The 24,709-nt window shown below is 37.2% G+C and overlaps 1 protein-coding gene across 4 annotated transcripts in view; it reads right to left on the bottom strand.

The window, feature by feature from the left end:
- Positions 1-2,804: 2,804 nt before the first annotated feature.
- LOC119785392 (inositol 1,4,5-trisphosphate receptor type 1-like) overlaps positions 2,805-24,709 on the bottom strand; it is a 144,388-nt gene continuing 122,483 nt past the window's right edge. For all 4 annotated transcript variants that reach the window (XM_038288022.1, XM_038288020.1, XM_038288019.1 and 1 more), the window contains 9 exons: positions 20,028-20,203; positions 17,994-18,158; positions 16,675-16,864; positions 16,461-16,553; positions 14,021-14,160; positions 11,883-12,048; positions 5,597-5,757; positions 4,730-4,891; positions 2,805-4,078 (listed from right to left, as the gene is read on the bottom strand). In XM_038288022.1, coding sequence (XP_038143950.1) covers positions 3,992-4,078; positions 4,730-4,891; positions 5,597-5,757; positions 11,883-12,048; positions 14,021-14,160; positions 16,461-16,553; positions 16,675-16,864; positions 17,994-18,158; positions 20,028-20,203 — 1,340 coding nt within the window. In that variant the 3' untranslated portion in view covers positions 2,805-3,991. The remainder of the gene's footprint in view (positions 4,079-4,729; positions 4,892-5,596; positions 5,758-11,882; positions 12,049-14,020; positions 14,161-16,460; positions 16,554-16,674; positions 16,865-17,993; positions 18,159-20,027; positions 20,204-24,709) is intronic.

Raw genomic sequence — 24,709 nt, 5'->3', positions numbered from 1 at the left:
CCAATCTAACATTACTGAAATCAAACAGATGTGTCACTGACTTAGGAAAGACTATATTACAGAAGCAAGGGAGTGCAAAAAGGTGTTCCCCTGCAAAACTTTGGCAAGATACACCTCCCACTGCAAGAACTCATCAGATTTATGACTGATGGTTTTTCTGGAAAAATATCAGAGACTGAAATAGTAGTGATGCATCCTGGGGTGTCTGCTTGTTGGGGAGTGTTATGTGCTCAGTTGGTGAATTGTTTACCTTTGTCCTAGAAAGTTTTTTGTTTTTTACTTGGTTTCTATGCAGGGCTGCTCAGTGTGGCATCGGATGGCACTGCTGCCTTGCAGCAAGAAGGTTCCGGGTTTGATTCCTGGCCTGAGGTAATTCTGTATGGAGTTTGCATGTTTGCCCTGGGCATGCGTGGGTTCCTCACTGGGTCCCACAGTCCAAAAACATGACTGTTAGATTAATTGGCTTCCTTTTAGGTGTGAAGGATTGTTTGTCCTGTTTATCTCTGTGTTGCCCTGTGATGAACTGGTGACCTGTCCAGGGTGTACCCCTCCTCTTGCCCATTGACTGATGGAGATAGGCACCAGCAGCCCTCGTGACAGCGCTTGGGATAAGTGTTACAGAAAATGGATGAATGGTTTCTTTGCAATAATCAAAAACATGGTAAAATACCACCTGGTAAAATATATTTAAATATTTCACTAAAACTTAAATTGGGAATTTTTACAAAATGTTAATTTCTGGAAGTTATCTAAGATATCTAAGAAAAACCTCTTATTTCTGTGTTATAACATGTTTATACACTGTTGCTCATAAAGTTGAAATCATTTTATATTTAGACATTCGTTAGGTCGTGATAATAGAATGATTAGAAGAAGTTTTGAGAAAATATAAACTTTATCTGTTAAGTAAAAAAATATATTTTCATAATCATTTACTCAGTCATGTAAAAATGCACCATATTCACACTATGTTCGCAAGCGTATTTACTTTTTGAATTATTTGTAAGAAAAATTTTATAATATCTGAGAATAAATTTTTTTTTTCAAAATATCAACATGATAAAAATTCTAACTTTATAGGAAAGCCTACAGCTAAAGCAATATATGACTTTAAGAGCTAAAGCCATCAGACCAAGAACACACATAGAGACACACATTGATGTAAAATGTTCTAGGGAATGTGGAGCTAGCTGACAGTTGCCTTTTGAATCAATGCTTCTGTCTCCTTAAACCCCTGTCGGCCTCGGCACATGGCCACCCACACCGGGCCTGGTTCTGCTAGACGTTTCTTCCTGTTAAAAGGGAGTTTTCCTCGCCACTGTCGCTATAAGCATGCTTGATGTGAGGGATTACCTTTGAATCAATCAGTAGATGCAATCAGCTGGTTTTCCTTAGGAAACTTTGAATCAATCTGACTGTATGATCTGGTTCAATTGCCTTGAGATGACATTTTCTGTGAATTGGTGCCATATAAAAAAAACTGAATTGAATAAAAAAAAAAAAAAAAGTGCAATAATAGATCTAGTGTAATTTTTTTTGGAGCTCATGATGCCCAGCCCATTAACAAGGCATCATAGGCCTTTAACAGAGAAACAGGCCCACAGCCTCACACTTCAAGCATGAAGTGCTTTTCCACATAATTGCCCCTTGTTTAACACCAAACCCAAGTGACACAGTTTTGTCTGGCACACTTTTTCCTAGTCTTACAGCTCCAGTTTAAAGGTATAGTGGAGGATTCTCGAAAAACTTTTGAAAAACCCGCCCTCTCCACAACCCTGTACTCGCTCCCCAGTGGGAATGCCCCTTTAAACGTTTGAGTGTGCACCAGCCCATTTCTCCTTGTGCACACTCTGTTTAAAATACGCTGTTTGCATCGCTCATACAAGCTTAATTTCCAAAAGAAGTCTTGCAATTTTTCCATTATGTCAGACTCACCACCAGTAAGTGAAAATGGGGACGAGCATAGGATGGCCTTACGTAAACATTTCACCAGAATGATATAAAATTAGGAGGACCACTTATTTTGATGATCCACCCGGAAAAAGTACATCCTCCACTATACCTTTATGTCTCATTAGAACTAAAACTCATTCTATTTATTCACATTTCTAATGGTAGGAAAGAAAATCCTTTGTTTTTCCTAGCGTCACCCTCAAACAACTGTGGCATATAGTATGTGTCTATTGGTTGTTCTGGTAAACCCTATATGCAACTCTTTGCTGCTGCTTTCCTACAATTAGCAGTTTTTTAAAGCAGCCTTCCAATCCTATGTGATAGTGATCAAAAGGTAACAGAAATACTGTATGCCAAGGAAACAGAAACTCATGGGTTAGAAGTTTCTACAAAATAACGAAAATAAAAATGACTAAAATGTTTGAGCTCCATGTTGTGCCTTTAGCTTTAGAGTATTTTTACCAATATAACTATGCAGTTATAAACATTTTCATTATATTCTCATATATCACACTAAACCAAAGGAAGTCAAAATAATAAGTAATTTATCAAATGCGATTTATAATTAAAAAAATAATGTGCTATTTAAGTTGAGAAAGTACAAACATGCACATCCCCTTTAAAAAGAGGAGTACATCTTTTCTAATTTAATATTTATTTACAAACTGTGCTTCACTAATAAGCTCCTCAGTCATTCTTGTCTAATATGCTTGGAGAGAATCAACTGCACTGAGAAGCAGGAAAATAAACCACAAGGAAAATACCAACCAACCAGTTCTTACCTTTTAATGTAACATTTGGTACCTCTTTAGTTGCTCTGCTGATTTAAACATGGAACGTAGCAAACGGGGTATTTTACACACGTCTTTATTTAAATAAACTCCAAGAAAAGAATGTACAAATCAGACACAAATTGTCAAATAGTAGAAAAGCTTAGTTTGGTCAAGCAGCATGCCAAGTGACCTCATACTCTTAAACACTTCAAAAGGCATTCTCATGATGATGTTTTACAAAGTAGTTGTGTGCTACAGACAGTATCAGTGCTTTGGACTAAATATTAAAAAACCCATACTTAATTCAGTGTAGACACAATAAAGTTTGTGTTTAATTGATTTTAAGCCCCTATTAATAATAACAAAATAGAGATATTTGGAAGGACTTGCATTGACCCTCCAGTGAATTTATACAACACATCCTTTAAAGTAAATGCTTAGGATTATTTTTAAGACATGTCATCTTTACTAACAGCTTCTAAGAAATCTTTCAGTTTTTGTATGAACTCTCCTAGGACAAAATAGACCTCACTGAGAGATCCTTTAAAGACTTCTGGAATTGATAAATACTTGATATAAAAACAAAAACTATGTTTTTTTTATTAGATAATTAAGACAACATATTAAGGGGTACTTTGAGATCTGGTTCTCTTCAAGGTTTTTTTTTTTGTCTTTATGTGCTAAATATAAAACACACTCTTTAAAAACTAAAAAACAAAAACATCAACACATTTCATCCTTGTTTCAACATTGCATATAACATTTCTATAAATTCAGATGAAACCGTTATTAAATAACATGCTGAAACAAACCTTCAAATCGACATGTGGCCTGAGTTTGCAGTCCCACACTGGGGATTCCACCCATGACAAAAGGACACTTAAGGAGAAAATCTCCTTCAGCAACAATGGCTGAACTTTGGCTTTCAGAAGGGAAACAAAAAAAAAAAAAAAAAAGGTGAAAACAGTTGGGTTCCTGACCCTTAAGTCAATGTGTTCATTTCCTTGACTGACAAGACTGACTTCTAAGGTTTCCAGGCACTTTGTGCAAACTTAACCCACCTAGACACACCCACACTGCAGAGGGTTAAAACTTTCACTTCATGTAGACACATATGTACAAACATGTCTGCTGAAGAGCATATTTCAGAAGGATCAGATCGACCATACAGTCGGACATCCAGCCTGAATACATTTGGGCACATTATAGTGCTCTGTTGTGGGTTACTGGGGCACTGGTGAAAGTTGAACTGTCCTCCAGGGAAATCATGCAGGCTGCTGGGGATTAATGTTCAGATGTGGGGGATGACCCAGAAGACCTATTCGTTGTTTCTGCTTCCTCTGCTCAGTCATCTGTATGAGGAAAACAAGAAGAGCAGTACAAAGGTTACATTTCAATTAGAGGAACTTCTGTATTCAAGTATTATGACCTTAGACACACCTTCCATTGCTGCTGTCAGACTGAGCAGTGTTTATGCTTATAGACTGCTTTCCTAAAAAAGTTAATTTAAAAAAGCAAATCTTGCTTTGGAAGTAAAATGAATGATCTATAGTCTGGATTATACTCATCAATTGTTAGCTAATTGTTCTACATGCTACTATAAGTCTATTGAAAATATCAATTCCATTATTGTAATTTAAGCATAATGATAAAAGCCCATTATACTGTATCTGTCAGAGAGGCTATGTGCTGATAAGCACCTAATCTCTTGCTCACCTCGAGGGTTTCTTATGAGATTAAAACCACAAAACGAACCACAAAAAAATATTTTCTTTGCGTGTAGTAAAACAGCGTTCATCTGAGGTTAATTCAAGATGAAGTCTTAAATAAATAAACCAATACAGGTACATATTACACTAGTGTTTATCTGTTTAGTATTTTGGCATGTACTACTTCCCTACAATGGCAATATTGTTACCAAAAAGGAAACAAAAGAGGGAACAAATAAGGCATGTGGAGCGGAGCTACATTCAGGCGGATCTGTAGCTTGTTGGTGACGATACCTGCTCCTTAAGCTCTGTCAGCTGTCCAGACAGGTTGACCACCAGCCTCATTGTTGACTCCAGCTTCTCCTGCAGGCTCCTGATTTCATTCTGCTCCCCCTCTGAGTCACTGCTTACCAGAGACATGGCCCTCATCCGAGGAAACCAGTCTAGGTTGTGCTCCTGTGGATAGCCAAACATATAGTAGAAACACAGAGATCTAGGGGCTACTTACAATGAAACGGTAACTTTATCAGTTGTTTGGCTTTATGCAATTGTAGGGAAAAGGTTCCAGTTCAGGTTAGAGTGCATAAGAAGTGTTCATAGGTTAGAGAAATAATTAAATGAAAAGAAAGCCTTGATTGGTCTTAATGTTAAACCACACGCTTGTGGTTTTTTTTTTGGTTTTAGAAACTTCCTCTTTGGCTGCACAAGTCAGCTGGTATTATTAAATAGGCATAACTATGCACACCTGTTAGTTAAGATTAGAAAAGAGGAAGTGATAAAACGCTGGTGAGTTTGTTTCTGTTTTACGACCCAGGACGTGTTTGAAAGTGTGAATTAGTAACTGGAAAAAAAAATTATTTGCCTAACTACAGTTGCCAAAAAAACGTGACACAACCTGAAAAGCTTTTGATTCACGACTTACAACATCTCTTACTGAAGAAACTCCCTAGTTCCACAGAAAAAACTTTATGTAACGAAAAAAAAAACAACCCCATCAAGTTAACCTTGCATATTTTTCTGAGGTTAAAGATGTGACTCAATTAGACAGTTATAAAAATGTGTTGCATTTAAATATAAATAGCAAATTAATCACATTTACAACATATGTTCTTGCACCATCTACTTCGGAGGTGTGGGTATCCATGGGTAATCTTTGTTTACCTTGATCATCTCTGCCACGTAGCTCTCAGGTCCTGTGTATTCTGTTGAATCTTTCACCTTTACCAAAACTATGAAATACAGGTAATGCCACATGTTGTGCTCCTCTTTGATGTGCTCTTCAAAAGTCACTGTCTTATTGTCAAACTTATCGCGCTCCAGACCTGCAACACAGAAAAACAGCGTTTGTAGAGAAAAAAAAAAAAAAAAAAAAAAGCAGCTCAAGACTTTTAGAGAGTCAGGAAATCTGCTGCAGAGCTTATAGTTCTTTTCAAGGCTAAAATTGTTAAGTCAGCAACATGTCACCTTATATTTAGGTATAAAATGTCAAACCAGTGACTGTATTACTTGATGATTGAAAGCTTATATTGGAATTTAGTTCTACCTTTATCCAATCAATGAATTATAACTTGGAGATGCTCCAAGACATAGAACAGCGGCTAAAAATCTTGGTCTAGATTAACTAGTGACTGGTAGATAGGAAACTGGGGGAAAAATTACAAAAATTGTATTTTTCCACTGAGTGAAGGCACTATAAGAATCACTAATTAACTATATTTTATGTAACATTCCAAGACCTACATAGTTTAAAGCTGCAAGACATCAAGACAGAGCAAGACTTTCGTTTAATTCTTTAGAGCTTTCAACGTTTGTCTTAAAATGCGAGGAAATATTTGCAGCATTTTGGAAATCTCTAAGCAATGTAATAAATGAAAGCCTTTAACAGCAAGACGAGATAAATAATAAAAATTGGGTCCTTTTATCATATATGTTGCTGCTATATATAACTCTAAAGGTTTGAAAAGTATTGGCTACATTACTTGCTGTAAGTCAAAGCATTATCAAAACCAGACATCAGAAACCAGCACATATAGAAAAAGCTTCATAAAACGAGGCTGTGATGCTAATTTAACAAAACTGGATCAACAATGAACATCTGATGTTTAAATCTAAAATACTTTGGCTGAGCAATACAGAACCAGATCATGTTTACAAAAAAAAAACAACAGGACTCAAGCAGTTTCTGATCCGTGAAACTATACTCTCCTTGTTAAAACAAAGAACAAGCTTATATTGCTGCTAAAGTAGGGCTATCTTTAAATCTTGCTTAACCTCTGAACCACTGGGTCGCCGGCGACCCGGTGGACAGTAGATTGGGGTAGTAACTCAGAATGCATAAAATTCCACCATATAATTCTCTTTTCCATTTGGGCATGCAAAATAGGTGAGGATTACCCAAAATGAGGTGGATGTTAAAAGGTTAAGCAATTACTTGACTAAATTATCATACATTTCAAAAAGTTATTGATGTTTGTTACAGTTACAGTAGTTGTAAAAAAAAAAAAAACTACAAAAGTAGTTATTCTAGAGGAGAATACACACCATCATCTTAGCAATCAGTGTCAGATCTATTATAGTACAAATAGGAAACACAGGATCAAACAAGGAGAGCTTTGAAACATCAGCTTATGCCTGGTCCATACTAGCCTGGGTGCCATTCCGAACTTAGTCCCGCCCACAACGTTTGAGGTCGGGAAGTTCGGTCTGGCATTGCTCAATAGTAGCGCGAGTATGCTCGCACAATATCTGGTGGGCCAATCAAATTGTCAGGGCGGGCTTTATACGATGATGGACAGATGATCAACAGTAACGTAATCAACCACGTCACCAAAGCGCGCTTGGGTGACAACAACAAGGGCTGCCGCTGGAGAGTTGAGGTGTGTGGATTCTGCTATTAGGTCTGTTCTAGAAGATATCGACAGCAAATTACTTTTAAAAGAGGAACAGAGAAACGCGATCAAGGCTCATCTTCTTATTCTAGGCGTGCAGAGGCATTTTTTTTCCTGGTTCGTTCGAAACACACCCCATAATCACAGCTCTATGGAGCAGTATCAGACTCATATTCTGACTAGAATCGAGTAGGACTACGTCAGGCTAGGTCCATACCAGTGTATAGACTAGACATAGTCTACACACTGGTATAGACTAGATATAAGGATAGTGGGACATGTTTGACACCACCAAGGTTGCCTCTTATTTTTTAGTTTTTGGTCATATTTGACACAAACTTAAACTTCTGCTAAAGTATGTCCTCCTGAATAATTACACTTCATGTGTAGCCAAAGTCATGCCTGCATGCTTGGCAGCAGGGAACCAGACAGGGTGACAGAAAGTATCACAAAAAAGTCTCAAGGAAAAACTGGGAGGTGGAGCAAAGTGTTTTACTTCTGCTGCGCTCCATTTGCCTTGGAACTCAAACCTTGGAATGATATGAACACTTTCATAACCTCGGTCAAGTTAGAAGTTGGCAAACCAGTTAGATAAGCTAAGTGTTGTATCCAGGGATCAAGTTACCCTGTATTAGCAATATAAAAGAATTGCAGAACGTTTCACTGGATATTAGATATTTGCAAGAAGATGTTAGTCAGTAAAATGATAGCTTTTGATTTAGTAAGAAATGCACAAACAAAGGTGCATATAACTGGGAGAGTATCGTAGCTAAAACCTGGTTTTCCATGCAAGACAGGGCAGCCATGTCTGATTTTAAAATTATTGCTTGGTAAAACAAAAAAGTATTTCCAAGAGGAAAAACTAACTTCATAGAAATGTTTTCAAGGCTTTATTTTTATCAAAAGGGAGCACTAAAAAAGTCAAAAGCAAATAGTAATTTTGACTAAAGAATGTCAACTTGTAAAACTGCATATTATATGTCTGCTTTCGAATGACAGAACTGTAAGCCATGTTTGCTTAGGATTTGCCAGGCCTTATTGGCAACTCATACAAAAAAAAAGTAATGCTCATACAAAAGGGTTGCTCAAAAGATTGTTTAGAGAATGTGTTAAGGAAAAATCAAGAAACTCTAGCAGATATTATTAAAACATTAAATATATGTCTCATATTTTTACTCATAAGTTTCAGTAAGCCTTTATTGTTGATGTGCAAGTTCAATTTAGGTCTGATATGCACAGATCCCCATCAGTCAAGGTTAACCTATTAGACAGAACTGTCCTGTCTTGCATGTAAATCTGAATTTGTGTGTCAGACCTCAAAGGGAACTGGATATTGGTATTAGTAGAAAAGCTTCTCTAATCATATGGGAAACAAAAACACAGGAACAGAATAAGATAAAATTGAAGGAAAAGAAAACTGCTCTTGGATCCCAACATTATGATATTTAAACCAGCAACTTAATTCCCATAAAAAAGGAGGAGCACTGTATGACAGGATGACACTTGGATCTACTAGCTGAAAAAAGATGGGCCTGTTTCCTAACTAAACAAATTAGGTAAAAATAAGTAATTCAATTAATTTATCTAATACTGATATGCTGAGATTTGCTGCAGACCCCCATGAGATCGACATACTAACAGAGCAAACTGCGAAACAGAAATGCTTATAAAACCAAGCTGGAGGACATCAGGCCACTTAATTTCTGCAGAGATTGGCTCCTAATCTCTGAATCTCCTGCTCTCTTGTGGTCCTTCTGGAAACCATAGATACAGCAGCTCCCCCTGTGGCCTTATTTAATGTGACTGACTCACAGCCAACGGCTGGCTGGCTGGCTGACATACTGTTCTCCTTCCATATGTTTACCACTTGTTCTGACTGCCTGTCGCAACATATGCAAACTCACACACATGCTTCCATACTAGATCTACTCCGGCGCTGACATACATTAGGGTGTGTATGCACACACTGTATGACACATATCTCCTTGACACACATTTTGATCATATCAGGACATACAGATGAACCATTTCAAGAAGAAAGAGTTTGGCTAATCAGTTGAGATGCACAAAAACATAGAGTAGGGAAATTAGGATTGTGCATGAATGTGAAGGAGAGAATGTGTTTGCGTGTGAGACACACATGAATTATGGAGGCGAACGAAGCGATAGCAGGAAGCTCTCATGACTCAGCTTTCGTTGGAACGACAGCATAGTGAAAATGGGGGAGGAGGAGACGAGGGGAACTTCACAAACATTCAGTAGACCTCTACAGACCTACTTACCAGAAACCATGAATAAAGCCCAAAACCTGGGGCTCTGGGCTGGGAATTTGGGAATGACAGAATACAATTCCGATAGAAGGATGATGCAGTGTAGTACATGTAGAAAACCATTTCAACCACAGGGAATAAGCATTATCCGGTACTAAAATCTTGTAATATAACAGAAAACTCAATTTATTGCAGAAAAAATATTTAGTGTGTTTATCCATGTTAATTTTGATGGTTATGACTTACAGATAATGAAACATACATTTATTCTATCTAAAAAATTGAATACATAACACTAATAAAAACTTTTTTTTTTTCATTTTGATATGTTATGAGCTACACAATTACAGAGATGATTTCTTACTTTATGGTTGTCCAACAGACAGATACAGATGCTTTAGACAAGAAAGTTAAGCCAAAAAAAATAAAAAAAAATAAAGAACTATTAAAAGGATAGTATCCAAGCATTTAAATGGAAAGATCGGCGAGGAAAAACTATGTCAAAAAAGGAGAGCCAACTGGAGCCATCACTTACAAGCGTTCCCGGGACATGATCGAGAACTGTGCAATTCTGGCATTACGGCTCTATTGAATCAGAGACAACATAAGAAGCTACTAATCCGGACTAAGGAGAAAAAAGATTGCACCAATATCTTCATTTCAGGAATTAAAAAAAGCTTGTAATTCATTCCTAAAGCAAAGTGTCTTGAGAAAGATTGGAACGTCACTGAATCCATGTGTTTGTAGAGATCGGATATCGGCTCCAATATTGATGATTGACTGGATCGGATGATGCCAAGCCATCACTAACATTTAGTGATTTGTATTTTTATTAAAGAAACATGTAACTTTTGGCCACTGGGGGCACTAGACCTCTAACTTTGACGTATAGTTCCCTTACTGGCCACAAGCCGCAGTACTTTTGCAAAAGTCAACAATCTCGTGGACAGCCTCCCATATCTTTTGACCGTGCTAGCAGTCTAGGTTCAGCTTGGAGGGCGTGAGAAATGCTGCTACTCTGGGCCAATGGGTTGGACGGGACGTTCTTCAAAGTCACATGACCTGGTCAACGACGGTGCATCTTCTGCGGTTACCCTTTAATATCTTAAACAGCAATCACATAATGTCTAAAGTTTCTGCAGTCAAGGGATCATTTAGGGTGTCATGTTATCTCCTGGTGTTGTTCCAAATGGTTTTCTGAAGTCATCAGTCAGTGTATTTTTCTACTGGAAAATTTTCGAGAACTTCATGCTTTTCACTACTTGCAAACTTAATGGAGATGCTGCTTTCATCAGCCAGCAGGATTTGCTACCTGCCAACAATGCCAAAGGTACCAAAAGCAGGTTCATTGACTGTAATGTTACTGCACTTGACTGGCAAGCAAACCGGCCTGACCTGAACCCCTGAGACACACTCCAGAGCACTGTCAATATAAAAAAAATAAAACATATATCAAGCAGCAGTAAAATAGCTGAACTTTCATTTCCTTCAAAAACTACCATTGAACTACCTGCTCAATTCAATCAATTTGCTAAATGCTAATCCAAACTCTAACACATTATAGCTTGTTATTAATGTCAGGCTGTACATTGTAGATAGTAATGGGTATCTGAGGATTATTTGTGCTTACATAAAACCATTATTGAAATACAGGTCCCATGAAAGAGGGAGAGCAGGTACGTGTCACTAGAGCTATCTTTGATTGAAGCAGCACAAACAGAAGAAAATAAGGGCTCAAACAATCTAATTGATGATTCTGATGATTGCAGTTCAGCAAAACCTCTTAATCAACAATCAATGAAAATTAGCTGTGCTCGAGCAGGGAAACCTCTGAAACCTGCAGGACAGCGACCTTCAAGGACTGACTTTGGGCATGCCAGCGCTAAAACATGCCTTTAGCTGACAGAGCAACCCACTTAGAGCAGTAACTATAGAAATATTGAAAAAGGTATATACATACTTTACATATAAGATTAAAAGAAAACGTTTTTGTCTGTCAATATGCTCTACCCAGAACTCCACAAGTGGAAAAGTTTTAGTTTCACCAGGTTTAATTCTATAAAAAGTCTTACTTAAGGAAACTTTTCGTTTTTAATTAGATTAATTGGGAAAAATTACAGACAGATTAATTGATTTGCAATATAATCTTTTGTTGCATCCATAAAAGCTGTTTTTTGTTCTCCAGAGAGATTTTATTAAGAGTCATAATCAGGTTGTGTAAAGAGCATATTTAATGTGAACCCAGTAAATGCAAACTGGTGGAGAGCCCCTTTGCATTTTGAAGCTTACCACAAATGAAGCACGTAGTCTTCAGAATCTCTTCTTTCTTCTGCTTTTCGCTTCTCAGGTCAGCAAAGGTATCAATGATGACACCAAAGATGAGGTTAAGGACGATGATGATGACCATGAAGAAGAAGAGCAGGTCGTAAATCACCCTGGCTGCAAACAATGGCTCCTACATAGATAAATGAGACAGGTGTACATCTTTAGATTTTTTAAAACTGTCATAAATTGCAATCAGTTTAACAGAAAGTAAGTCATAGGAAAAAAAAAAAAAAGTTTTATAAGTGTGCAAAATAGAAAAAAATAACTAGGTTTTTCCATTTGAACAAGTGGGGGATTGTGCCTGGGGTTCAAAAGGAGATTAAACTTGGTTCTCATGGTATGAAACAGAGAAACATGTACTAACAGAAGCTATAGTAGCACAGATGACAGAGTCAACATGACACAGCCGGTCTTGCTCATGTCAATTTCAGTCTTAGTAACATTGGTCAAATTCAGGCACACACTTCACATGCAGATTTTTTGGCAGCCATTTTATAGAAAAAAAAAATTTAAACGAATACATGCAGTAGCAAAACAATCAAATTATTCCTTTTTGAGTACATTTACTCAGTTCAGAAATATAATTTAATTTAGTCAGCAGTAGCAGATTAACAGGTATAGCTGCTGTTCATACTTTGTACAACCATCTTTGAACAGAAGAGCACATAACCTCCTTTTGTTAACAGTTATGAGGTTAAAGCACACAGAAAATCTCTAAATCATCCAAATAACATCTTATGTGCTCCTTTTCTTCAGTTCAACCCACCCCTATAAAGGTCCATGTCTCTAGAAAAAAACAACAAAAGCAAGTTGATTTTGTGTTTAATGAACAATTATATGTCAATCTAACTCAATATTTTATAGCATTACTTTTTATTCACACTAAAGACATGAGCTTTGAAAAATTAGATTTTGTTACAGAAATTCAAACTCCAAAATCCATATCAGAGCATGTCCAATTAATATCAAAATTTTCTCTAGCCATTTTTTAAGCTCAACAAATTAATTTCCCCCAATATTAACCCACTTTAGGTTACTTGGATGGTTTGGCAGATGTTTGGTATTTCAGACTTAATGATACCATGCAATTAAGCAAAATCAATTGTCCTTTTCCTCCACACATTTATCCTTAATTTCACACTAAATCCTCCTAACTTGTTGCATAAACGTTCAATATTAGTCTTTTTTGTCTTCTAAGTGAAAGATGCTCTTTAAAGTCCTGTTATCAGATAGCAAACTCTATACATTTACATTTGCACTGCTGGGTCAGAAAATACTATTTTTTCCCCCTTTCCTAAACACAGCCACATGGTTTTAATGGAGGTTTGCTGACCTTAAAACTCTACTCTTTATTGCAGTTCTTCAAAAGAAAGCTTTGGAGTTTTTTTTTTCTTTTTTCCTGGTTTTAACCACTCTGTTTTTATCACTCGGGGTATGGAAACATAAATATGGGTGCTTATTGATGGTAGAGGCCAGTAGCTGAAACTAAAGGTGTTGTCATGTTTACAGTAAGGTTTACCAAAAAGTTGTGGATTACTAGGAAACTTTAAACAAAAGGTACATATGCATATACTGTAGTTTTACCTACAGAAAAATGTATTGAAATAAAAACTGGATTTAAGAATAAACAAAAAATGTTTTTAATTTCACACTACGGCTTTCCCCACCCTGCAGCACACTCAAGTGTAATGAGAAACTGTGCCTTTTTTCGGCAGTCTCAACAGACGTTACACATTTTTTTATCTAAATAGTTGTAATGTGTTGCAAAAAGGGCTGAGGGGGCAAAGACATCCTCTTTTTGACATCATTTGTGGTTCAGCTAGAATTCAGTGGAAATCTTTTTTTTTTTTTTACAGTTTTATTCACTAACAAAAGCCAGAGGCAGTGCAGCTGTTGGGAAACATTGCGAAAGCTTCACGCTTTTGAAATAAAAACAAGTTGAGTGCACAATGAGCTCAGAGCCAACTCACATGACCTGCTGCTGCAGCAGCAGCAGACGCACCATCCTTTCAGCACACACACACACACACAGACACACACACACACACACACACACACAGACACACACACAGAGCCTGGGACCAAGTCAGACTGGAATTTACCTCCTTAGAAGGCTTACGGAGAACGTCCCCCACACCCCCTCCGCTCCTCAAGCCATGACTCAGCACCGTAACAATACACATGAGCAGAGAGTCACACGTACGCTCCATGTTGCCTTCATCTTCGTTGTTGATCCCAAACTCTAAAGAAGAAGGGGTGAAAAGACATTTAAGTTAGTCTCTGTAAAGAGGTTAATAAAAACTACAACACAAAACCTAACCAAAGCACAGCCTTATCATTGGTTAATGTTTATTATTGTGAACCAGAATAACTGGACTATCAGGAAGTAATGGACTTTATGTAACTTAAACAGCCCTGAACTACAGGCTGCAAGTAAGTCTCACTAATTAACAAGATTGTGTTATAATATTTTTACTTGTACCCAATATGCACTCATATTTTTGTATAAAATATTTAGCTTTTATTATGTTTTAAGGAACACAAATTAAAATCAGAATCAATTTATTAATCCCTTGCGAGAAATTCTTTTCTTGCAGTGCAACCATTTACAGAAGAGAGAAAAATAAGATTGTAAATACAAATAAGATATAAAAATAAAATAAGATAAGGATCGCATATCCTCTTTAGTTAAAAATAGTCCGTTGAGTGTAATTATCTTAGCTTTGGTTGAGTTAGATTATAATTTAGTCTAGGCGTGAGCTGGAATGAGATTTTAATTATATAATGATTACTAAAGAAATAATGGAGAAAAAACAATTATAGAATGACTGAGTTGATTTCATGAAAACGGGGGAGCTGCTCTTATTTCCATGGCTGCTTCAGAAAAAAATAAAATTAATTTAACCATCATAGTCCTAGAATCTGCCAAAATGTATTTTTATATATTTTGATTTGAGTCAATTCTTTTATTTCCTGTTGCTAAAAAAAAAAAAAAAAAACAAAAACAAACAATGAACATAGGCAAGAACATATAAAAGAAACCAGCTAAATTTAACATTCTTTTTCAGTAATCTCTTGAGAAATAAGTGTATTTTATGCACTTGATTCTTTAGTTAGTAATACATGTTTAACAAGCTGAAACATTATGTGGTTATTTTGTCAGGCTATCAGCTCATGTAGCCAAACTCTAGAAGTTGTTGATATCTATGGACTTACCTTCAAGGTATATATATATACATTTTGTTTCCAGCAACAGACTTAAGCAACTGAGGCTAACCAAGCATTTATATTTTTGTTTTTTATCCAGGTGTGGGTAATTGGATTATTTTTATGAATTAATATTTATATTGCAGCAAGATAATGTTATGTTTAAGAGACATTTGGTAAATAAAAATAATAAAAAAGCTTTTCCTTCAGAATAATGGGCTGGTAACCCTTTAGTTTTCACAAAATTAATGAATTTTATTTACAACCATAAATATTTCCGGCTACGGAACCTGAGCTTGAGCCTGCACAAACTGAACTCTTTTTTTGTAAGTGAAGAAAATGCAATAACCAGCAGCAACAAGAAGGGGAGGGGCATTGCTTTATGATCTTTACAGCCAGCCTTCCTTCCTGGTCCCTCATGAAATGTATCCTTGACTCTGTTGACTTTGTTGCATAACTCTACATCAGTTGTGTTTACATCCTCGGGCTCCCACTGTGACGCTTGTTAGTCAAAGCAACAATGTTCTTGTTTTGCTGAAACAAGTGACCTGCATCAGAGTAGTATATAGGTCATTTTAACATTTAGACTAAAGGTACAGTTTAATGTTGCTCATACAGATCTGCTGAAAACAGTGGTGACAAAGTTCTACTGTTATACGACTGGTTTAACGGTTGTGGGTTCAAAACATTTTAGGAACGTTTTCTGTCATATAAACTTATAAAATATAGGAATATTACAGCGGCGAGCTAGTTCACAGACAATAGTCGTCACTGTTATCTTACAAACTTATTCTAGTCTTGTTGTAACAGCCGGACTGATAGAAAGTTCCAGATTGTTTGTTCTTCTCTGGGACGCAACAGGTAACCAATGTGACATACAGATCGATGGGTGTTGCAGGTGAGCTCTTTGGATCGAATTACTGTCATATGACGCTTGGAAGAGTCACGTGAGAGTAAATAAGTGGGAGTGTTTTGCAGAACTGCAGAATGGTGTAAATAAATACAAAAAAATGACAAATGTCCTCCGAATATCATTTTCTGTGGTCATAGGAGTCAGTTCCCTGGTATCTTCCTCAAAATACACGGCCGTTTTACCAGCAACTACCCTTTTCTGTTTAAAATTGTCCAATAGCCTTTTGTAGAAAACAAGGAACATGAAACCAAACTCCAACCAAACCTACCAGTTCACTTCTGAATGCGTTAATGAAAACCAACTGGGGTCAACTCAGGCTTCTCACCTCAAAGGCCCACCTGCAAAACTTTTTGGCAGCCTTCAAACATTTAGGTTTAGGACTAATTAGGAAAAGCAAGTTTATGTATCACATCATTAATTACCTTCCTGTAGAGCATTGGAGCTGCAGTTCTCATCAATACCTCCTTGACACATTCCTGTGCTTAGAAACTCTCCGGCAAGACTGCCTCCACCATCTACGAAGTAAAAACATGAAAAGTCACAGGTTTTCTGGTTGTTCTCAAAAATCAGGTTTTAGTAATGTCTAAAACGACAGGTAAAAGTGTAAAAAAATATGAATGTAGCGTCATCTCTTACTTTGGCTTTCGTTGGCGATGCGATCCACCTCTAAGATAAAATCGTCTTTGAAGAAGATGTAGCCGACGATGGAGAACAGGTAGACCAGAATGAGAGCAAGCACTGCTGTCAACACGATGGAGCGCCCGTTTCGGGTCACACTCTTGATCACGTTCAGCAGGGTCTCTTCTCTGTACACCAAATCAAACAACTGCACAAAAAATGGCACACATTTCAAAGGAACAGAGTTCAGGACATCAGAAAAAATATATATCAGGCAAATTATATGCAAAGGAAAAATGTTTATTGCTTCTGACTCAGTAGCTTATTTTCATAAGAGATGCTTATCAATATGCAATAGGCATAGACTCCTATAGGAGTCTTAAGGCGTGATAGCTTTGAGTAGAAAGTACCATAGCTTGTCTTAAATTTATGCAAAAGAGACATAAAAATAATCTAAGTCTTTATTTATCTGCCTTTATGAAGAAACAATTGGACTATCAGATACAAGCTGCTTGAGGACAGAGTCTGCAGTCAGCTCAGATACACTGCTTGTAATTTTAAAACACTATTAATTGATAAAGCTGTTGGGTGTTGCTCCATAAGTTTACACATGACCCTTTTTCTCATTTTGAAATGTTTCCAAAAAGCTGCAGGATAAAATTCAACCGATGCTGTAGAGGGGCTCTCCTTTACTCTGTAGAGCTAGATAAAACTGATCCCTTTGGTATTCCCTTCAGTATTTCTTTACTTATGATTTTTAAATCATGACTTTTAAACACCTGCTGCTTCTGGTAGCAGGTGTCTATTCTGCATTTTTAAAATATTACTAAAATATGACAAGTTATAGAAGCAACCTAAGGCTCTCCAGAAACCACAGAAGCAGTGTTAAATGACCTCTAGAAAACTCCATTCTAGAACTACTATTTCTATGTTTATAGAGTCAGAGTACAGGCCTCAGTGAATCAAAGTAAACAGGACAGACATGCATGTACACACTTCCACCCAACAGCAATTTAAAGAGGCCATTTTTCTTACCAGCATGTCTTTGGACTGTGAATTGGAGTTTGCATGTAAAGAAACTGCAAAAGAGCCTCAGTTCAAAACCATTAATAAATTCAGATTTTGATGCCAAATTGTGCAGACGAAGCATCTTTATGGTTTAGACCGCAAGTACTTCGGGACCAAAATACTTGCACTAAGAAACCAATTTTAATATATGATTTAAACTAATTTCCTGCCTTTTAATTACCACGCTGTGTGTACGCCTAGTGGAAAAGGATTGATTTATGTCCTGCCTACAAGCATCTGGTGACATGCTGCTTCTGTGCTTCTCTCACCAACAAGCTGTAGAAAAAGACATGACCAAACACGCCCAGGCAACAGATGATGAGGTAGATGAGATGATAGAGGAACTCAAAGTCCATAACCATGGCTTTATATCCTCGTGTGAAAGTCCCTCGGTTTCCAACAAAACTAATCAGGAAGATGATTTTATTACCAACCTGGAACACAGAAGGTCACGTTTTATCATTTATGCAAAGTACGCTGATTAATCATTAGTGCTTCAAAATCAGACATCCTGTTACTGCAGGTTCTCCTGCAGGAACACTGTTGACATCAGAGGAGTAACAGTGATTTTATAAGGTTTGATTTCTTACATATAAGAGGCTCAGTGTTCTTTTTTAAGTGAGGTATTAACTAAAACCCGGTTAACACATCTTGAATGATACCTAGATTTTTGTCATATATCCGCGTAAAATTTAACCCATTTTCCTTTTATTCACATGTGCCAGTTTTGGGAGGTGGTGGTGGGGGTTACTGGAAGTGCTTTATCCTACAAAATAGGAGTTTGAGCAAAAATGAAACTCTGATTTGGATACTGTTAAATTGTGTTTTCTAAGACAGAAACTGATAGAAAAAAGAAATAGCAAAACTAGAGAGAAATCAGACCACCTTCATATAAATACAGGAACCGGGTTACTGCAGTACATGGAAACATCTCTGGTTTCTTGCCATGACCTGGTTTCTCCTATTAACCCGTGTTTGTTTCTGTCAGTAAACAAAGGGAACCACAAAACCACCAATCCCCAGTGTTTGAACGGCGTATTTAAAGAATGATGATAAAAAAAGGAGAAAATAAATCACTACCTATGGCAGTGTCCGTTTCATCTTACACCAGACGGGCACTGATACTCTATTGATGTTACGACTTTCTTCCTACACCCTCAGGAGGAGCTGCGAGGAAGCGGGGGGGCATCATGGGGTCTGCCAAGTGGCCGTTAGTATGGGAGGTGAAAGGAGAAGTGGAACTGGCTGGGTGGAGGTTTCTCAGTAATTGAAAGTGCATACACTGGTGACATGGATAGAGTTTCTCTGAGGAAAATTACCCTTAAACCGCATAAAGACATTTTCTCACAAAAACCATGAATTCTATACAGTTTCTATGAAAAAGGATTCAGCCATGTCCAGATATTTGCTTAAGTCAACAAATCAGCCGTCCTCCTAAACATACAGGAGGATCAGCATCCACAGCTCAGATATTTAAATCTGGTGAGATATTGCTATTATCTGGTTATTCCATAAATCTCCTTGGTTGAAAAGTAGCAATAGGAAATCCATCCTGTCAAGAACAGTCTGAGAAGTACATGTAGCAGTTTAGCTTAAACCGTTTAGGTTTTCTGATAATTTTGGCTCACGCTTTATTCTCAATTCATTAACATCATGAAGCATGGTGGGTGTAGCATAATACTGTGGGAATCTGGTCAGTATTAATGTGAAGATTGGGAATTAAATAGAGCCATGAGGTTCATCTTAAAGCAGTAAAACATCCCCAAACATAAACCCAATAAAGTGGTTAAAAAAGCAAGTTCATATGTTAGAATGGCCCAGTCAAAGTAAATTACAAAAAAATCCAACTGAAAATCTGTGGCAAGACTTGGAAATTGCTGTTAATAGATGCTCCCCATCCAGTCTGTAAAAAGCTGAAGCTTTTTTGCAAAAATCCGCAGATGTGAATAGCTCTTGGAGACATAAACAAGGGCAGCTCTACAATGCCATAACTCAGCAACATTTTCTATGCATTTCTCAGTGAAAATATCTGAAAATAAAATGTAATTTCTTAGACTGTTTTGTCGCCGTAACATGAGAACAAGTAAAACGACAATATAGGGTAAGTACACTTTTTACACTTAACCTGAGAAAAGATTTTAATAGGGTTATCAGTAACATAATTATCTTCATAAGATCTGAAAAAAGTAATCTTCCTGTTTTTGTTTCAGAACAGGAACAAACAACAGCAACAACAAAAAAAAAATCCCAAATTTGAACTAAAGCCAGTTAAATAATCAGCACTGCAAGGTTTTTTCACTCACATTAAAGGCACCTAGGAGGAAGAGTGTAGGCTCCAGGCCCACAGAGAAGATCAGACGGAGAATTGTGACTGCGACCAGGGCAAGGATACCCAGCGGCTGTGGCATGAGCACAACAAGTACCAGTGCAGCAAACAATCCCATCCACAGCAGTACAGACAAACGGGGCTCCAGCATTCCTGTGGGACACACATAACACACACGTAAGGTCACTGAATGGACAATAGGCAGAATTATTCCATCATAACACTAAAATCCTCAAGCTGAAGGGGATTTTAAAGAATCTAGCAGAAACAAAACAAAACAGAAAAAAACAAACTTTGGATTGCAAATGATTAAATGGAGCGTGGCCAGCAGATACACTAGGAATCTGAACAGATGTTATAAATATGGGGCTAGTGATGACATATTTCAACTGAACTTTTCAGTTGCAGTATTAATAAACAGCTTCAAAGCTTCTAACAGACTCCTCCAGCTGGTAACAGAGAAACAACAGACTCAGTTCAGCCTTAATAGTGGAGCTATGTGACATAAATGAGGTCAAATAGGTCTATCTTTTTATTAAATTGATTTTGGAGTGGGGGCTTCTCTTGAAAGTCGACCTCAAAGTCCAGCACGATGTTTAACTCACTTTACTAAGCACACTAAACCTGGAAACCAGTGTTTAGAGATTTAAACCTGTTGGTCCTGAATTCTTCTTAAAAACAAACCAGTTTCCTTTTATCAGACAATTAAACCCTGGACGCTTATTGGTTCAATGCAAGTGGGAGATTGAGCAGTTAGCTGCTACAAAAGGATGATGATACCCAAAAATCACAACTTTTTTTTGGCAGTTTATGGAATAAACCTGAAAGCCATATTTGTACCTAGAAACCAATAATCTGAAATGAGTTTCACAAGTAATTTAAATCAATATGATCAAATATTCAAGCAGAATTTTGTGGAAAAATCACCCGAAAAAAAAAACATGTTTCCTGGCGCTTGTAAATAAACATTTAACAGAGTAAAGGATTGGGGATGCTTGTACAGTATGCATGTATTATTACATGTATTATTATTATTCTGATCCCGTGTCTTTTAATGAAAAAAAATCTGTTTAATTCAAAGGTGTGCACTAAATTCTTGTTGGTAAAATTTCCTAAAGGTTTTTGCCAGATTTAAAGTCCATCCTTCAGTTGAAGCCCTAAATTAGTTAAACATTGTTAAGCAGTATGAGGGAATGCAAACCTCTGACTGAGAATTAAGCTGTAAAAAAAAAAAAAAACAGCTTTAGAGTGTTTGCTATTGGAAATAAAGGAGGATGTATGGATGACAGACTTTTAATACCTTAAATGCCCTCATCATTACCAGATATGTAATATCAAAATGAGTACGTTATATAACACCAGAAGGTGTGACAGATTTGTTCACACCGAGTGTGTACGTGTGCACACAAATTATTAGAAAGAGCCAAACTGATGCTCTTCTAATCCTGAACTACAGGAGCCCAAAACCCGGCTTTCATTTAGCGATGTGTCCTTAAAGCAAATATTTGTTTTACTCGACAGGCAATGCCACACCTTCAGGAATCCTCCTAAAGGTCGCTTTACTGGATGCTTGGTCACACACAAGCACGTTCCAAGTAGGGGGAAACTTCAAGGAGAATGAAGCACAGGAAGGGATTGCTGAGGGTACTTTTTTTACCCCCTCTATTTCATTCCTCCCTTCCCTGTCTCTAGTTTACTCTCCTTTCCTGTCCCAGTGGAGATCACATGACAGGTGCCACTTACATAACAGCCTCTAAAAATACCTCAGCTGAAAGATTCATGAGGAATGAGCAGGGAGCACAGCTCCTGTGATGTCGGAGATGGAAATAGGGGCGCTTACATGCTCTCTAAAACTCCTTTACGACGGTGTGCAAATATCTGCAAAACAACTGCAGGGCTGCATGGTTCGAAAGCTTACATGTGCTAGGAGTGTGGCATACTAACTAAACTTGCTCATCAAAAGCCAGTCAGTCATGCGTGCAGTCTGAGCACACTGACCCAGATCTCTTGCTCTTATAACCTCCATTCTAAAGCCCTAAGTAATGGAGGGAGGAGAGAGACAAGAGTGCATGTTTTCTTCCAAGTGTGTGAGAGCAAGAGAGGAGACCCGGGTCAGACGCCATAAAAAAGTGCCTGTTTCAGCAGGCTGAAGGTATGCAGGAATCTCACGTGATGTTGTGCATGCAGATCAAGCTCCAGGGAGGAAAGATACAGTCAGGCTTTATTCATGTTGCATAACATTTTTTTTGTGTGTGTGTACATAAAGAGATAAAACAACATGGCAGTTTTTAGTTTTCCTTTTCCAGACAGTAGAACGTTGTTTACAACTAAAGTAATGCTGCAACAGTAACTCCCTTCGAAATTTTTCATGTAACAGCAACATAGTTTAATTATTTTATTAGAATTTGTTATGATAGATTCATAATGTCTCAAGTTCCCGCCACAAAAAAAAAAGAGAAAAACAAAAATCAAGTTAAAACTTTCCCCGGGCTACTGCTTGATAATAAACAGGCAATATTCGATTAAACGAAGAAACTGATCCCATTTTTGTCCAAAATGGATTTTTGAATCCTTCTAGATTGAAAACATAAAAAATACTCATCCAAGTCTGTCCTATTAAAAGAACGGCATACAATATGGTCTGTGTATATTCAGGCAGCTTGTATTTTTTGTTTGAAGACAAAAATGAAAAAACAAAAAAATCATTGATCCAATATCCCACAGCTTATGGTCAACTGTTGTCTGTTCACATGATGCAGAATCATGTGAATAGAGTCGAATTCTTTCTTAAAAAACTTCCTGAGATTATGCGTTTTTTAATTAATAGGTGCAGAAATGGTAAAAATTTTTGTTTGAGATGACTGCAATCTGCATCATGATGAAAATATCTTGCATCACTAACAATCTTGCTAAAAAAAAAACGAAATCTGCATGACTTGCCTGTATTGTTAAACTAAGGAAACCAATAACCATTAAGAGGACTTCAAATGACCCATAGGCCACACCGGAGTGATGGACCAATACAATGCAGCACATGATTGTAAAAGCATAAAAATAACTTAGGATTGTATTTAGGGGAATCAGAGTAGAAGGAACTGAAAACCAAAAATTTTATTATATTTTTATCTTTAAACTATGAATACATTTCTTTCTGTTAAACAGTTATTTTAAATTGGTCTTGGACACAAAACTTGAGCGTTTGAGGTAGAAAGGTGACAAAAATAGCATTTTTGCAGAACACTATATTAACCATTTGCCTATTTTTTTTTAAATCACAAATTATGTGGTTTGCTATTACAAAACAAAGAACACAGATATACTATCAATTACAAAATGGATAATATTTCAGAACACCTCAGCTGTGATCTGAATAAAAAAAAAAAAAAAAACTTGCATTGTTTAGGAAGGTGTAGACTCTATTTACAGTAAAAGCAGGCAGCGGCACCATGTTTATTGTTGTTTCCATAGCACCTCAGGTTAAATATGAGGGGAAGCATTGAAAGCTGCGGGTGTGTCTAAAGCCAAGATAGTCCCGCTCCTAATCCTGATCAGGTGATTAGACGTCAGTAGATCTGAATGCGGTGAAGAAAGGAGATCAGTAGGTCACCGCTGACTTCCAGTATCAGGACTGAAAGTCAGTCCAGTAAAGATGGTATCTGTGGGTGGAAACACTTAAGCTTAAAGTAAAAGTATCAGTTACAGCATTTGTTGGAATTACTATTTTTTATTTTTTGCTGCTGTAGGTTAAAAAGGGTGTAAATCTATTATGTTATGATCTCTATCTAATTTTAATGTCTTTTATTAGCCTGGTCATCCAGACTGAGTTACATGGGACATAAATCAGTTTCATAGGAATCAAGATTCTCTGGTCTAAAACACAATAAACCAATCCCAGCGCGGGAAGCAGGCCCATAATGCAACAGGGCTTTTCTGTAACCTTAACAGTTAAAATTGAAGCTGTAATTGAGAAATGTTTTAAAGATTAACTTTATTATGACCAGAAAGAACAGTTCATATATTTAAAATTTTAACAACTGCAGTGAGAACTTTTTTTTTTCTTTTAAAAAGTTGTTTTGATGGGGCTGCTCTGTGACGCATTGGGTAGCACTGCTGCCTTGCAGCAAGAAAGTTCCAGGTTGGACTCCCAGTCCGGTGTCTTTCTGCATGGAGTTTGCATTTTCTCCCTGAGCATGCGTGGGTTCTCACCGGGTACTCCAGCTTCCTCCCATAGTCCAAAAACATGACTGTTAGTTTAATTGGCTTCTCTAAAGTCCCCTTAGGTGAGTGTTTGCCTGAATGGTTGTTTGTCCTGTTTGTCTCTGTGTTGCCCTGCGATGGACTGGAGACCTGTCCACGGTGTACCCCGCCTGTCACCCGTAGACTGCTGGAGATAGACACCAGCACCCCTCATGACCCCAGCTGGGATAAAGTGTGATGGAAAATGGATGGTTGGATGAATGGAAGTTGTTTTGATATCAATAGTTATTGATTGATATGTCTTACCCCTTTTTGTAGACTCTGTTGGTTTTGCCTTTAATATTAGCTTCTATCTGTTCCTTTCAAGACTTGTATGCCATGTTCACTGCTTAAGTCAGTCTGGTTGACCGGTCTACTCTTTTATTATGATTTTATGTGATAAATCAAATATCTAAGAAGTGT

The sequence above is a fragment of the Cyprinodon tularosa genome, unplaced genomic scaffold, assembly GCF_016077235.1.
Source record: "Cyprinodon tularosa strain WSP-4 unplaced genomic scaffold, ASM1607723v1 ctg248, whole genome shotgun sequence".
In the NCBI taxonomy this organism is placed as follows: Eukaryota; Metazoa; Chordata; class Actinopteri; order Cyprinodontiformes; family Cyprinodontidae; genus Cyprinodon; species Cyprinodon tularosa.
This window is presented reverse-complemented; position numbering and strand designations above follow the sequence as displayed.